Here is a 17,050-nt window from a genome sequence, read left to right as displayed (position 1 = left end):
ACTATATAAGAACGCTTTACTTTGAATATAGATCACTCGAGAAAATTTGGAGATCGCCTATGAACTATTTAAGATCACATTAATATCACTTTAAGATCACTCTTGGTACACCGTAAACGATCTTTTAATGTTCGAATGTGATCTGAGAGTGAATTAAAACTTTGCAGTGAATGAACTGGACGATGGGCGCCAAACGTAAATTTTTCTGCATGTTGTGGGTGAAGAAGCCGCCGACATTTTTGATACTTTCACTTTTGAAGAAGAGGAGCATCGTGATTCCTTGGATGTGGTCTTACAGAAGGAAGACGAGTATTGCATGCCAAAGAAGAATATAAATTTTGAGAGGCATCGTTTGTTTTCTTATAAACAAGGTTCGCAAACTACTGATCAATATGTCACGGAGTTAAAGCGCCGAGCAAAATCATGTGAACTTGGTACACTGGAGTCATCACTTCTTACGACTTGTCTTATTTTGGGAATAAGCAAAGAAAAGTTAAAAGATAAGCTCCTCCAGATTAGCGATTTGGATTTAGATAAAGCCATCCAAATTTGTCGATGGGATGAAACTTCGTGTCAACAGCTAAAGGAGATTAAAGGTGATGATACTACTAGGTCAATGGGTGCGATTCAGAAACAAGTTCGGAAACACAGTAATGACGCGGATAAGGCACATCCTCCGAAGACTGTACCAGGCCCTAGTGCAAAACAATTCAATAACATTAAATGTACGAGGTGTGGAAACTATCATAAGCCAAAAAAATGTCCAGCATACAACAAAACTTGCTCAAAGTGTCAACGAAAGGGTCACTATGCCAAATTATGCAATAGCCAAGTTCTGCGAATGGGTTTGTTGGAACAAATTCCAGACTCTACTTCTATTTTGGAAATTGGAACTGTTGAAGCGAATAATAAAGTTTCTACAGAGAAGGCTTGGTATGAAGACATACATATTGACGGCATAGCAGTTAGATTCAAGTTGGACTCTGGAGCGGAAGCAAGCACGTTACCTTTGAAGCTGTACAAAGATAAGTTTTGCCATTGTCCGCTGAGCAACTCTCAAACTAAGCTTACTGAATACAGTGGCAAGAAACTAAACGTTTTTGGTGAACAAACATTTGCAATATTTTTGCCATCAAGACAGTTTGCAGGAAAACTGAAGGTTTGGGTCGTTGAAACGGATGCACCACCTCTTTTGGCACTCTCGGATTGCATACGCCTTAACTTAATGAAGCGCGTTCACGAAGTGTCAGTTGCAAAAGACAAAAGTACTGAAGAAATTTTAAACTCCTATGCCGATACTTTCTCAGGCCTAGGTTGTTTAAAAGGAAGAAGCCATACCATTGTTTTGAGGCCAGATGCCAACCCAGTCATACATTCTGCAAGAAGAGTTCCATTAGCGCTTCACGATAAATTGAAAGCTGATCTAAAAAGAATGGAGGATTTAGGTGTTATTGAAAAAGTTCAAGAACCAACTGATTGGGTTCACCCAATGCTTTTAGTTGAAAAACCCAATGGTGATTTGCGTGTGTGCTTGGATCCTAAGGATTTAAATAGAGCCATAAAGCGAGAGCATTACCCTATTCCAACGTTGGAAGACTTATTAGTAAAGTTTTCGGGCTGCAAATATTTTTCCGTTCTAGATGCCAGTTCCGGATTTTGGCAAATTCCGCTTGATAAAGAAAGTTCAAGAATCTGTACATTTGCAACGTCTTTTGGAAGGTATAGCTACTTGCGTATTCCATTCGGAATTGTGTCCGCACCTGAAGTTTTTCAACGTGAAGTCGAGAGAATTTTTGAGAGTGAGGCTTTAATTGTGAATTATTTTGATGACATTCTTCTCGGTGGTAGGTCACTTGAACACCACAATGAAAATTTGAATAAAGCTTTGACCTTGACTCAAGAAAACAACCTTAAGTTGAATAAACAAAAGTGCAAGATAGGTCTACCAGAGGTGCCGTATCTTGGACATATATTATGCGCTGAAGGTATCAAGCCAGATTTAGGAAAAATACAAGCTATTCAAGATATTCCAACGCCATCATCAAAAGAAGCCCTACAACGACTGCTTGGAATGGCAACATATTTGGGGAAATTTATTCCTCATTTATCTGATTTGACCGCAGTTCTACGTCAACTATTAAAAAAAGACTGTCCATGGACATGGGATGCACAGCACGTCAAAGCTCGTCTTTGCCTGTGACTGAAGCCGCTTTACAACCAAAAACCATACCTTCTGATCATATTCTTCTCACCATGGAGGCACAACGTGGTAAAGTTAAAGCAAATTATGATAAAGGAGCTAAGCCGTTAGCTTTTCTTCAAAAGGGGGATGAGGTATTTATATATGACACAGACGAACATTTATGGAAACCAGCAACTGTGTTGGAACAGAAACAAGAACCACGCTCATACTTGATCAGAACCGAATGCGGTAAAGACTTAAGAAGAAATAGAGCTCACATTATGAAACCAAAATTAGCACACGTTCTACCAGACGACGACGCCGCGATCAAACAGAATGGATTTGGAAATAATAAAGCTTTCCAATGTCAAGAAGTCACGGCACAGACAGTTCCAGCCCAACCACCGACCGTCCCTGAAGTCCCTATTCAGACTGTTCCAGATAAGTCAACTGAAAGTGCTTTTCCAAACAATTCTACTGAAGAACCTACCTCAGTCAAGAAGACGAGATCCGGTCGCGTTTCGCAGTTACCAAATAAGTTTAAAGACTTACTTTTAAACTAGAAAAAAGGGGAGATGTTAGTAGATGCTTATTATCAGCGCATGTTAATATTCAATTCTTTTCATAGTCTGGCAAAGTTAGCAGACCACACTTCAGAATGACATGGCATTAAAATAAGACGTGATAATTTGATCTTTGTACTTTAATTATTTTTATATTACAAATAAATAGTTTTGATATGTTATTAAAGTTGGAATTCATTGTTAGAGTTAGAACCCACTAAAAGAGTGTTGTTTAAAATACAAGTAAACTAACACAATAATGAAATTCATGACATCATGAGGATTCAAATAAATAAATTAGTAAATATAAAGTGCAGTAAGATACGGGAAGCGTAAAAAAAATTATAAAATTAAAACTTTTGGTATGAGAAAATTTGAAAATTAAAAGTGTAATTTGATAGCTTACCTTCTTGGCATCTCGCTTCTTTGTTAGGCGACATTTTCTCTAAAACATGCGAAATAAGCCTCGACCAAAGTGTTCCAGGCGGGGTAAAAATTATTTTTAAAGTAATTTTAGCAAAAAAAAGAAAATTTATCTGTCAAAATTTGTAAGAAAAAACCTACAAGTAAAATTACCAAAAAAGTTATACTTGTTTAAAAATTATTTTTAAAATTAATTTACATTTATATTATTTTTTTGAATAAATACAATTTATACTATTATTCAATTACAATTTTTCATATAGTAAAATTATTTTTAATAATAATCAGACCAAGGCACCACCTTTGGCCAAAGTCATCGAGCGATTTTTTTAAAGCCATTAATGCAGGTGGCCGGGTTACAGTGTAAAAATAATATAAAACCGTCTAATATCTTACCACTATTTCATGCAACGGTGATGTTTCTTTAAATTATTTTCATCATCTCTTTAATATAGAAATAATAATAATCAGCTAGGCTAATACCCTTGGCCTCACCTTAGGCCCAAGCCACCTAGCGACATTTAATGCAGTAAAAAGGTGGCCTGGTTACAATGCGTAGGAGGGTGGTGACCGAGGGGGTAGCCACTCGGAAAAAAATTGTACACAAGATTTCTGATTTCCAAATATTTCCGATATTTCAAAAATATTTCCGCTATTTCTCTAATATTTCCAGTATTTCTCAATTATTTCCAGTATTTCTCAATTATTTCGGGTATATCTCAAATATTTCCGATAATTTTAATATTTCAGATGTTTCTCGAATATTTCCGATATTTCTCAAATATTTCCGTTATTTCTCAAATATTTCAGATATTTCTCAAATATTTCCGTTATTTCTCAAATATTTCAGATGTTTCTCAAATATTTCCGTTATTTCTCATATATTTCTGTCATTTCTCAAATATTTGCGATATTTCTTTGGATTTCTCGAGATTTCTAATATTTCTTGTGGATTTCTAGATTTCCGGAAATAATTATTTGGATTTCTCGCTATTTGTACACCATATTTCTTAAGTGGCTACCCCTCATGCCACGCGAGCCAACAGCTCCATACACTAACTATTACCGTTAACCTCGAGTAGTTCCGAGTTTTCACTCAGTGGCTTAAGATGAGATTGAACCCGGCCCCTCTAGCTGCGAGGCTAAAGTGCTAAACAGGGTTTAAGATGCTTTGGTAATTTAAAATGCTATGCTATTGCCATCAGAAACATTTGGCCTAAAATTTGCTAAACAACTGTGCTACATGCTCTAAGAGACGACTCAAAATACTAAACTGTGCTATGCTTTCAAAAATCCAAAAACCCAAATTGCTTAACTGTAGGAAGCTGTTAAAAAAGATCGGAAATTCTAAACTTGTGTTTTGCTATTGGAAAAAAAAAATGCTAAACTGTACAATGTTTTTAAAAAATGAAATGACCGTATACTAAAATGTAAGGATAGAGATGCTTTATTATGCTATGCTGGAAAAAATTGAAGGGCGTAAATGCTATCTTTGCTAAGCTATTTTGAAATGAGTAGTTTGAAAAGCTAAGATTTGCTAGGCTTTTCTATATATCGTCTGCTAAGCAGACTTGTTGACGTTTACACAACAACAACCGCCATTGTGTCGTGGAAAAAATTTACTGAAATCAAGAATTTTCATCTGCGCCTCCTAGTAGCAGGGGCGTGATTCTACTCTTATCGTTAGGAGTTAACGAAAGAAAATTTTCGTTGGCTCCATTGAAATTATATTAGCTAACGAAAAATTATTTTCGTTAAGTAGCTAACGATAAGAGTAGAATCACGCCCCAGATCCTTCCAATTATATACTATGATTTTGCAATCCTATTTTTGGAGGTCGCACGGGAAAATACAAAAATTAAAATTAAGGTGTGGCTCTTTAAGGAGGGATGACAACTTTAATATACAGAGGTTTTTTCAGTGTTATTATAATCGGAATAGAAATACTGCGAAGCTTTTTAATCATACGATAGTTTATTTTGAAATTAAAAAAAAAATACAAGTTAGTTAATATCGAAACCATGATGGTGTCAGATTTGATACTTGCCTTTAAAAACCGATCTAACACTTTGACACTTTCCTAAGTCCAAACACCGATAGTTTAATTTTAATTAATATTAAAACACCATGAATAATAATAAAGAAAATTAAGTACATTTTGTATAGAAAGCTAATGTTTAACTTAAAGGAATACTTTAACATAAGACTCTTTACACAGAAGTTATAATTTTTCTTAAATTTATTAAAAAACAACAATTAAAAATTTATTTAAAAGCGGTTTATAAAATTGTTCATTTAACGATATCAATTTTGGTCTGACCACACTGCTGCCACCCTAATGATATAATATGGGTAAAACTGCCTTTGGCTGTTGAATAATTTTGTATATTTTGTTTACATCCTCATAGAGCCTCCATGTCCATGCTTTCACCACAGTGAGATATCTAATAGACTTCGTTATCATTATTTACTATCTCAATTATGATTTTCAATTAACAATTTTTTTTAAATATGAACTGTAATTACAAGTTCACTTGTCCTGGAACTAAAAATGTACACTTTTTACCCTAAACAAACTATTCGCTTGTTGTGAAACTAAAAGTGTACACTTTATACCCTAAATCTAACTAACCCAAGGGTGTGAATTACTCTACACTATTAGAGATTAAAGAGAAGTAATGTCATTTGTCCATCTCCTTGAAAGTCCAGTTTACAGCTGCGCTATTGGTTCTGCATTTAGACCCAGAACCGTCGAAAGTATTTAGTATTAACTTTATGACAATCAGTTGATGAAATGTTCAAATTTGGATCCAGCTGGAATCGAGACATTCCCAGTTTGAATTCAGTTCTGTTTGGATCAAACCATTTCTGTCAAATTGGAAAGAAGTTGAATTTTATATCTATTATTTGGATGAAATATAACTCATTTTCGATAACCCATTTCGATTAGTTAAAACTGTAAAATATTGTTACGTTATTTATTGGCTTAATATCAAAATTGTGTTATAAAGAGAAACATGGTTATCGCAGATTTGAATATGGCCGAGATGAGGTTCGAGAAACAAGGTTATGTTTAGAACTGGCGCATATTCGGTTTTTATTTTCAAAGATAATAGTTCGTTTTAGTGACGAATAAAGAATCTGGATGAAGAAACAGGTTAAAGTTATTTGAACCAACAACGCGATAATTTTACAAAACTAATTTGCTGCCAGTTAGTGCTACGTTTACTGAATGTTGCGGTTTGGGAGAGCTAATTGTCTTTGAGAAAATGTATATATATCTCCACCGGACTGAAACAGTGGGTATATACAGGTAGGTGATGGGGTCTTGAAGTGAAGGAAATGGTCTTGAAGTTGAGGAAACGGTCTTGAAGTTAGGTGATGGTAATTGGTGATTGGTAACGTGTTAGTAGGTTAAATAATGCGTTGGAATTAGAAAATATGAAAACTGCATTTATTTACACGAAAAAATCAAAGTTTAATTTTGGAAGGAGAACTTCACTTCTCTGGTTAGTGGGCTCAAGAGATCTGCTCAGTGTAGGACCCTGGGAACCGTCGAAAGCTTTGTTCCGCCCCCCTTTTTACACCCCAGGTAGATCCCCCTTATAACCATCCTTTGGCACGCGGCATCCCAAATAAGTCAAATTGCTTGAGAAGTGATTTTTTACGACTCTCGGGGATGGCGGCGATGGGACGGTGGACAATCAGAGAGACTTACCCTCTCTCGCAAATTGGCGAGTTTCTTGGAAATTCGACCGTTCCCCTGTCCTACACTTTATTGGCAATGGATCATCGGTAAAGGCTCCCAAAGGTTGACAATTTATTTCAGGAGGAAAGTTGGGAGAAATACCTTTAAAAGCTTGGAATACAATAATACAATACAATGAAATTTCTATTTCATTGTATTGTTATTTTTGGCGCGAAAACAGGTAGTTATATTTTTTAGAGTTAAGCTATACATTATTTAAGGTACAAAATGAAAATTACAAGAAGTTTAAATTTATGTTAAATATTAAATAGATTTTAACGGAAAGCGCTTTATTTGTAATACGCTTTCGCAACACTGAACACCCATCAGTAATTTCGGCACAGTTTTACGCACCAGGCTTAAGGGACTCCGCGAAATTGGCCCAAATAGCGGGTAATTTGATTTCAATATTTTATTAACATGGTTTTGGGTAGGGCTTCTAACGATTATCAGAATAAAGCAAACTGATTACTATATCTCATATCAGATATATTTCCGATAAACAACCTGATTTCTCTGGCTACTTGTACCCATTTTAACTGATCCGCGGCTATCGGCGGGTTTTTTATTTGGTTTCGGTAACCGACGAGACCACAGATATAGTAAGATAAGCGAGTCGATATCGGTCTTCATGTTGTGTACCTTTAGACATCTAGTTAAATGTTTTTATCCTTTAAAATTTTTGTATGGCAACAAAAAATTGGCTTAGTTCCAGCAAGCCAATATAAAGATACACTAAAATAGTATATCCGCAGTTATGGCTGATTGAAGATACAATTTAACAAGTTGGCAAGACAAAATATATCTCTCCTCGGAAAAATTGTCCCTAGTGGTATTAATTTCTCGAGATGACCCTTAAAGATATCTCCGCAATTCAGAGTTATTTACTAAAAACGTAATCTGGGTTCAATCACTGCCCGGTATAAAATTTTAATTTTAATTGAAATAATTGAGCCGAAACAACCGAGTTAAATTAAGTAGTTACAACAGCGAGTTAGACTTACTAAACCAATGCACAATTGAATTTAACCCTATTTACAGAACACGTTTATCAGTTAAATATAATACTAAGCAAATTTTAATGAAAGAAATATCTACAGAGGTTATTTGTATATTTCTCGCTTACGAAATTCTTGCCGCATCTTTAACGCTCATTTTTACCTCTCCGAGGGCACTTTGTACCCTAGGAGGGGTTATACAACCACCGTGTCTGTCTATCTGTGGGTCTGTCTATCAGGCCTGCGTACGCGTTCGCATTTTCGGGGCCAAGCGTAATCACTGCGTACTGAGTTTCTTAGAATCAGGGAAAAGGTTTTTCCAAAAGCGCCCTCTTTTTGTCATTGGGTGTAGTATAATTTTTCAATCGGCCGGGATTCGAACCAGAGCCCTCTTGCACGACAGGTGAGCGTTCTACTGCAGAACCACGGGTACAGTTACGCTTCACTGAAAATTATAAACTCTTCCGAGGTGAGGTATATTTTGGCTTGCCAACTTGTTTTTTTCAACACTCGCCCTTGATAAAGATACCGTAGAATAGCTTTATTCGATATCTGGTAGTTGACGACTCGTAGACTTCCTGTTGACGTTGTGACACATACCGCATGAAAAAGACCAATACCGTCCAATTTCCAATATCATATAATGACTCGCACACCCAGGAAATCAATGACTGCTTTAGGAATCGTAGATGTCCAAATAGTCCAGGAGACAGAGGGGTGAACCGTCGGATTCGGTCCGGCAAAGGTTTTTTGAATGGTGGCGGTATTTTCGAGGGCGCTGATCACAAATCTGCCGGGTGCCAGAGCGAGAAAGTTGGGAATTTTAAGTTATGACGTCATCAAGATGGCCGCTGGTACCACAACACTAAACGGGGCTTATCTCCAGAACGCCTTGTTCGAATATTACTTTTAAGGTGCCATTTGATAGATATTGGACTTTTTCATATCATCGTCGTAATGAATCGTAAATATCTATCACCAGGGTGCAGTGTGATATTTTTTTAGGCCCTTAATGTTGATTATTGCAAAGAATATAGGCTTGTAATATCTCATTTAAGAGCATTTTACGACCCCTAAGTTATTTCGATCCTGTTAAATTAATAATTTATTCATAACTGCCACTAGAGGGCGCTGTAATAATTTTGAGCCCTTAACTGTGATTCGTACAAATAATATGTAGACTTGAAATATCTTATTTTAAAGATTTTCGCGATCCCTTGGTCGCCACCATACTAAAAAAAACCCTAATTTATTAATATATTTCACTAGGGGGAGCTGTTATAGGTTGAAATTCAACAAATTACTTATGTATAAAAATATATTTATTAAAATGACATATTTATCAGTTTTCGTCCTTATCATCGTCAAATTCTACAGCTGGATTAACCGAGTATTTATTTTTCCAATTATCGCCCCCTTCACATTTGCAATAAGACGTACACGATAGACCAGAAGAATTGCAGTTACATCGTTTTCCTTCGCACATGTTTTTAGATTGGCAAGAGCAAGCAACAACTTTCAGAAACCCTTCAGGGACTACAGCTGCTGTACCAAAATTTGGTACCGGGACATCCTTATCCAAGTGCACCCAAAATTGCTCATTTCTAATTTAGGAGGTTCAAGTTTATCCGCGGCACACCAAGTCAAAACTTGAAGTCGAGCCCGTTTTATGTGGTGAACTGTAGCTTCATTCGTTGGTGGAAGAGATTTAATCTTCGGTGGGTCTTTCCTCCGGCTAAAAATTTGGTACCGTAACGTGGTCATCTCAGTCCCTTGGCTTCCACCGTACAAATTTACCATGAAAGCTGTACCTGCTTTGGTTTAATTTTCTTCCGAGGCCATCTCGTCGCACATTGGGGAAAGATCTAGTTTCGATTTCAAAAAGGATTTTAACGCACCAACCTTCCCTTTCCCAAACGGATAAGAAACGGAATCGCACCCGGTCAAAGCGTGGAAGGGCAAAATAGAGCCGCTTATATCTCCCAATTTGGAAACGGTCTTCTTTATATCAATTATTCGTCAGCCAAACATCTTCATCGACACGGTGGAGCTTATTTTGTACTTCCAAACAAAATAAATTAACAAAAGGAAAATATCGGCCCAGGTAGCACCATCACGTACATATTACGTATTGTATCGAGGTTTTTAAAACGTATACGAAACACGTTCGGTAAACGTTGATCATGTCACCAGTTAGCACGTGTTTCACCACGTAGTTTTTAAGTGTTAAATTACGCGTACATTTAGATAAAAAAAGCGCATATTAAGTTCAATTAGCATTAAGTTTGAAAACAATAACCGTGTTTTTTATTTAAATTATACCGTTTTAATCAGCGATTTTGCGTGTATAAAGAGTTATTTTTTTGTGTATTTAGCGGTTAGTTTCCGTGAATTCAGGTGTTATTTCGCGTACATTAATTGCAATATTTTTGATTGGTCAATCGGTTATTTTGCGTGCATTAATTGTATATTTTATGTACAGAATAGTTTATTTGGTGTGAATTCATTGGTTATTTTGTGTGTAATAATAAGTTCGTTTCTGTGCATTAGTTGCCTATTTCGGGTGCATTAATTGGCTATTTTGCGTGAATTTATGGGTTATTTTGCGTGCATTAATTGTTTAACTTCTTTAATTATTTGATGAAAAAGTACACATATCACGATGAGTTTTCTTCTAATACTAGATAGTATTAAGTTTAGGGATACAATACATTTATTGATTATGTGTTATATTCATAAATAATTTTTCAATAGTGAATATTTTAACTATCATTCTCTTTAGGACTAGAATGCATAAGAGGGTTAAAGAGAATTTAATGATTATCAACAACATATGATTATGGAACAACTACTACCTCTTCAATGCAGTATTTCTTCATTAGATCTCCATTCTCTATAATTCTGCCCAATTATCTAATAAAATGTATGTGAAGGATATACGCCACGAAATTGTATTTTAAAATTTTAGATTTACTTACAGATAATTTCATTACATTAATGAATAGACCTCAGAAAATAAGTTTTCAAAAATATATTTATAAATCACTTTTGAAATCTTGAAATGGAGACCTTTTCAGCGTTTGAAAGTCAAACAATCCTTCGGAAAACAGTACGCCATAAATAAAAAAACGCTTTATACACGAAAAAAAAAAGCTTAATGCATGCAGAATAATAGATTAATGTATTCGAAATAATTTCTTCGTGCACGCAAAATAAGTGCTTATTGCTCGAAAAATAACGTCTTATTGTATGCGAAATATCCGCTTAATACACGAAAACTAAAAGCATAATTTAGGCCAAATAACCTATAAATACACGGAAAATATCGCTTAATACAAGGAAAATAACCCATAAGTTCACGCAAAATAAAGAATTAGTTCACGCAAAATAAAGAATTAGTTCACGCAAAATAACGAATTAGTTCACGAAAAATAACGAATTAATGTACGAAAGTAACTTATTAATGCAAGGCAAATATCCTTAACTACGTGAAAAATAACCAATTACTCCACGAAAAATAGCAAATTAATGTTCTCGAAAAGTAAATAAGGTCTTACCTGAAGAAAATTAACTTTTTTTCAGAAGTAAATGAACATTTTTACCGTCTTTGATTTTAAGGGCTTCCCAAAAAAATAGAATTCAATTCCACTTCTACATAGCATGTATTGCTACAAAGGCTTAGCGCGTTTTGAGCGGTATTTCGTAGCTTCGTCGTCTGATAGCTACAGAATTTATGGGTTGAATCCCTCAAAGGTGTTTGATAGTATTTAAAATATGCTGTCGTTTGATTGTGACCCTTAACGGGTCGAAGGTGCGATCATCAGTAGTAGGGTACTACTACCCATGCTGGATTTGTCACCTGTCCGGGCTAGGTGGACGCTGGCGTAGGGCACTATGATGATAGGCCTCCGGTGGTATGGTGTCTGTTACTAGGTAAACCGGGCTATAAATTCTGACACCCTGTCGTTTGATTGATAACGCTAGTGCAGTCCCTAAGTTAGTATATGAAGGAGGTTTTCCATCCACAAATGATTATGATACATCGATCAATTAGTAAATATTGTATTCTCAAGTTTTAAATACATATTTTCTCACTAGGGGCCCCACAAAATTGGGCATTATACATCACTGCAATTTAAATTCTATATCTTTACTTTCTGCGCGCATTAGGTGCATTTTTAATAAATTTGGCAAGTAAAAGCGTTATAAAATTGGGCATTTGGTATATCTGGTGGATTTAGGGCAGAAATATCAAAGATAGAAAACCCTCTTGTAACTAGGGCCAATAGAGTGCGAATTACACGGATTTTCCCCTGCTACCTCGATGGGGAACTAATATTTGGACTGGTCCGACTTCCGGATTAGGGATTTGATTATAGCTCTACTACTTATTGAAACAGGTGGTATTGAGAAAACATAACCACGAACAAGAGTGCAAATTATATACTTATTACGTTACTTATGCTACCGTATAAATAAAACTTATTTTGTAACAAACTACCGAAATGTAAGTCGATCCCACTCTGTCTTAAAGTTGGCCGCTAATGTGGCGCCATCTCTAGATTCATTGCTGAACTAAAAGACAGGTTAAGCTCGCGCTAGAAAACGCGTAGAGTAAACGGCCTTACCACAAATCATAAAAACAACATATGGACTGTAATGCAGCTAAATAACGCCAAAAATTCCATCATAAAAAGGGGGCAAAAAAGGTAAAACAAATTGAAAGCAATGAAAAAACATTCGAAATACTAGGACCAATAGGTCAGCTAGGCTTGTATTCAAGGCACCACCCTAGGCCCAAGTCATCCAGTGACTTATAACGCCTTTAAAATTAAAACGCGAAACTCCGACCAAATAGGTCTTCGAGTCAAAAACAAATTGAAATGGAATTAAAATAGCCAGAATTTCCAGCGGTAGACCGGTTTCGCCCTATTTGGAGCTCATCAGTGCCGCGCGGGGAATCTGGCTGGCGATTATCTAAACGCGTTGCGTAGTGGCGGAAAACCAAAAAGTATGTTATTGCTGGAGAATGAAATGAACTATCACAGTGGGAGTACGTACTTATAAATTGTTCGGAATTGTCATACAGCTCTGAAAACCGATACACACTTACCCGGAACTATTCTATAAAATAGTTAAAAATATTTTACAAAATTCCTAACGGTTCGGTTTTATGAGCAATTTAAATTTAATTTAAATTTTATTTAGCTGCACGTGTTAAAAAGAACAAATTTACAGGAAGAAAAACCTTTATTGAGACTTAGTTTAAACTGAAACTGAACATAAAAACCCAACAATCTCCATCAATTTAAGAAGAATATCTAACGACGTTCATAAATACAAAATACGTCTACAATAAATACGTCCACCAAATGAGTTGTTTTGAAGACGTTTTCTAAGTTTATGAAATATACTTCTAAAAGTAAATTAATTGGAAAGAAATAAAAACACAAAATTAACATTGAGGGTTTCGTTCAAGAAACTCACAATTTGTGTTCTTCGGGAGGAAACTCGATCTTGATCGGGGTGTCAGGGTTCCTTGGCACCCCCTCGTTATTGTCCCCAACTGGGCGACATTCCAACTCTTCTCTCCTAACGATTGACGAAATCGGAAATTGGTCGATGAAGTCATAGAAAGGCTCGAGTTTGACGCTGATAACATCGATGTTGGGGCATTCAGAGCAGGAAACCATTTCTCTGTCGATGATTGCGGTGTCAGCATCAGGTTCACCAACATCTGTTTTTACGGCGTGGACGCGGTGGGGCTTTTCAAATAGAGATTCCAACTGCTCCTTCGTCACACGTCGCAGGTGCACCAAGCAATACCCACCTCCCGTTTTACGACCAGAGGAATCAAATAGACATTGCGGTGATTGGCGCAATTGTTCTGGCTGGTGACTGTTCGATACGCCCATTTGGTTTCCAGATGGACCATGAACTCGAAGGTGACCCTGCAGGGTTTTATTGGTAGTGAAGTTACGGTCGCAACAGGGGCATTTATGGGCCTTATCCAATTCAGAGTGACGTGCTCTTTCGTGGCGAAGTACAATGTATTTATGTTTGGCCCGATATAGGCACTTCGTACATATAAAGGGCTTCTCGTCCGAGTGTCTTCTTTTGTGGCACATCAAATCACCCTTACGTACAGACGCGTAGCTACACTGGTTGCACTGAAATAATTTTTCGCCGGAGTGAGTTCTTTTGTGGTCAATCAAATGACCCTTCTGTGCAGACGCGTAGCTACACTGGTCGCACCGAAATGGTTTTTCACCCGAGTGAGTTCTTTTGTGGCTAATCAAATCACCCTTACGTACAGACGCGTAGCTACACTGGTCGCACTGAAATGGTTTTTCAGCCGAGTGAGTTCTTTTGTGGGCAATCAAATGACTCATCTGTGCACACGCGTAGCTACACTGGTCGCACGGAAATGGTTTTACTCCGGAGTGAGTTCTTTTGTGGGCAATCAAATGACTCATCTGTGCAGACGCGTAGCTACACTGGTCGCAATGAAATCGTTTTTCGCCGGAGTGAGTTCTTTGGTGGACAATCAAATTACTCTTATATCTAGACGCGTACCAACACTGATCACACTGAAATGGTTTCTCTCCCGAGTGAGTTCTTTGGTGGCGATTCAGAGCACTCTTGTGGCTCGTTGCGTAATCGCACTCTGTGCACTGGAACTTCTTGTCTTCTCGGCCACTCATTTTGCCACAATCACGCTTAACAAGTTGGGTTCAAAGTTTCTTTTGGAATTTTGAATTTGTCTCACAAATACAACCAGAAAGTCTTGTATTGTTCGTTATCAATAAAACCACTTCTTTACATCCCTAGAATACAGCAAAATTTAAATAAAAAGGAATTATAAAATATTTCGTTAAAAACCGATTCGGCGGCCAACCCTCGTAAGAGTAAGATTTCTATGACAACATTTACGTTCGACTCAGGCGAGACAATATTTTTAACAATCGATGTTGGCTCACACGAGTCAGAAACCGCATAGATTCGTTTCTGTTCCCCAGCGTAAATTCAGGATAACTCCTTTGGTAGGTTTTAACATTCTATTGGCAAGAGATCGCAAAATATTATATTCGGAGTAAGAGCGGACTAACTAGAGTTGTAAGTCGGTATATTTTTCACGGAAAATTACCGAGGTGTTTTTTACGCAAAATTTTGCTGTATTTCTACGAAAAAAAGAAAAAAAAAGGTTTTCATTCCATGTTTAGCCTAATTTTGTTCGCATATTTAAATTTCGCTGCATTTTCGACTAGGTTTGTCGAACCCAAAAGTAAAACTATAACTATAGACTATTCTAGAATAAAAACACTTAAATAAAAATGTTTTAATTTTTATTTTTTCGATTTGGGCCAAATTTTCCACATTTAATTTTTCCGGACTGTGGGAAATATTTTTAACCAAAGAGATAACTCTCCATCTTTTCCGGCTATAATGTCAACACAGTATTCCTACGGCATCTTTGGAAAACGGTATTCCTGACCAACTTGGGTTAGATACAAATTTATTTAAATTTTGGTAATTTTCATACCTATCTTTAGAATTGATCCAACAAATTTGAAATAATAATCTTGCTTACCTTAATTAAAGTAAATTGATAATACTTTGTATTAGTAGAGGAATTGTGTGTAGAATTAGGAGTAATTATCTTTGAAAGTTAACGCGCGAATCTGGATTCACTACCACTAGTGTCCATTGGCCAGAATTTCAAAAGTTGAAAAGAAACATTGTAGGGTACAGAAGGCTACACGAAAAACGAAACTTTATATATGGACGTATCTGAACAGCCAAACATTTTAAATTACTTTTCGGCAGTAATAAAATAACAAATACAATTTTCTAATCAACTAAATATTATGCTAACTATTGATAAAAACAAAAAAGCATACTCATGTACAAATGCGATGAAAAAACAAATTTTATTTAAACTAAAACAGAGAGCACTATAGCTAACGTTTGAAATAGGGTTGAAAAAAGCGTAAAGTTTGAATTTGACACCGCGAAAACGAAGAAAAGTATCAAAATCCGAACTTAAAAATAATCAAGTTTAACAGATGCGTGTGGCGGCAATAGCAGAAAAAATATAAGTGATTAAATCTTACCCCTCTATCGACGTAATAGCGCTATAATTAAGCGGTCATTGCCAAAGTTATGTGTAAATTACTCCAATCTGACACGTTCAAAGTTATGGGAAATTCACCTTAACAATACTATTATTATACATTTATATAGGGGTGGTTACAGCAGAAAAATTATGATCAAACCTATAATTAGCTTAAAAACAAAACGTCAAAGTTATTGGAAATTAACCATAATTATATTATTATTGTACATGTTCTATCGAATAGTGAAGTAAAAAAATTAAGGGTGGTTACAGCAAAATTATTTTTGATGATCTACACTGATCCCAATATAACGGTATTTTATCTCACCATACCTTCGATTGAATGGTGAAATAGTTGAAGCTGAGGCCGCGAGAAGTCGCAACAAGCGTGAAGCAATGTAAAGCTATTTCTAGCCTTCAACGCTGACGTCCTTCATCATATGTAACACCTATTTTGTGTAAATCAATCCCAGCTGCTTCCCCTTTGAATACCCTTTAAGATCTGGACCAATCATCGCTCAGGTCCTCCCTATTCGACTGCTTTAACACAGAATTAATTAACACTAAACTTCTATATCGCTCAATAACCGACGGATTTTCTACATCCTTTGGTCTTCAATAAAGTTCGCGAGAAAGTTGGAAATGATATTTTCGTGTTGATCGTTATTCACGAGTTCAGCGAGTGGAAGTGGTGTGGAAGTGGTCTTACCAATGGGGATTGCATCTTTAAAATAGCGCCATACATAAACGACTTGCCATTTAGCTTTTGAGCTACAGAACCCCTCCCGTCGATAAAAATATATCTTTTACTATGTTCTCGAAACCCTTCCATAAACTGCAACCTTGTACCTCTTCGTGGTGGAAGGGAGTAACAGGTGGAGGGGCAACCCTTCATGCTGGCCAACTAAGGCTCTGCTTCTTCCTTAAGCTAAGGTGGGTGGTATCGTGCTGAGGGCTGAGTGGTACCGGGGAAGCGAAATTACGGTATCGTGAACGATCCCCTCGGGGAACCAGGCGAAA

At 36.5% G+C, this 17,050-nt stretch overlaps 2 protein-coding genes across 3 annotated transcripts in view; both read right to left on the bottom strand.

Annotated features, from left to right (window-relative positions):
- Positions 1-15,579, bottom strand: part of LOC149951746 (uncharacterized) — an 81,297-nt gene extending 65,718 nt beyond the window's left edge. Inside the window, exons 1-2 of one of the 2 annotated variants that reach the window (XM_090168176.1) lie at positions 15,506-15,579; positions 14,581-14,741 (exon numbers count right to left, since the gene is read on the bottom strand). The gene's annotated coding sequence lies outside the window, so the exon portion shown is untranslated. The remainder of the gene's footprint in view (positions 1-14,580; positions 14,742-15,505) is intronic. The other variant, XM_090168177.1, reaches the window with a different exon arrangement.
- Positions 13,212-14,618, bottom strand: LOC149951747 (uncharacterized). The gene is made up of 3 exons (XM_090169662.1): positions 14,352-14,618; positions 13,402-14,252; positions 13,212-13,330 (listed from the first exon to the last, which is right to left on the bottom strand). The coding sequence occupies exons 1-3, from the start codon at positions 14,616-14,618 to the stop codon at positions 13,246-13,248; spliced, it is 1,203 nt and encodes a 400-aa protein (XP_090025788.1). The 3' UTR covers positions 13,212-13,245.
- Positions 15,580-17,050: the final 1,471 nt, after the last annotated feature.

The sequence above is a fragment of the Leiobunum rupestre genome, chromosome 3 (assembly GCF_980474605.1).
Source record: "Leiobunum rupestre chromosome 3, qqLeiRupe1.1.hap1, whole genome shotgun sequence".
NCBI lineage: Eukaryota > Metazoa > Arthropoda > Arachnida > Opiliones > Sclerosomatidae > Leiobunum > Leiobunum rupestre.
This window is presented reverse-complemented; position numbering and strand designations above follow the sequence as displayed.

Excerpts from the sequence above, each read along its gene's own strand:
- LOC149951747 (XM_090169662.1), bottom strand. The coding sequence starts at position 14,618 with ATGAGTGGCCGAGAAGACAAGAAGTTCCAGTGCACAGAGTGCGATTAC. Across the intron at positions 14,253-14,351 it reads ACAAAAGAACTCACTCCGGA|TGCGACCAGTGTAGCTACGC; the intron begins GTAAAACCATTT and ends AAACCATTTCAG. Across the intron at positions 13,331-13,401 it reads CCTCCCGAAGAACACAAATT|AAGTATATTTCATAAACTTA; the intron begins GTGAGTTTCTTG and ends ATTTACTTTTAG.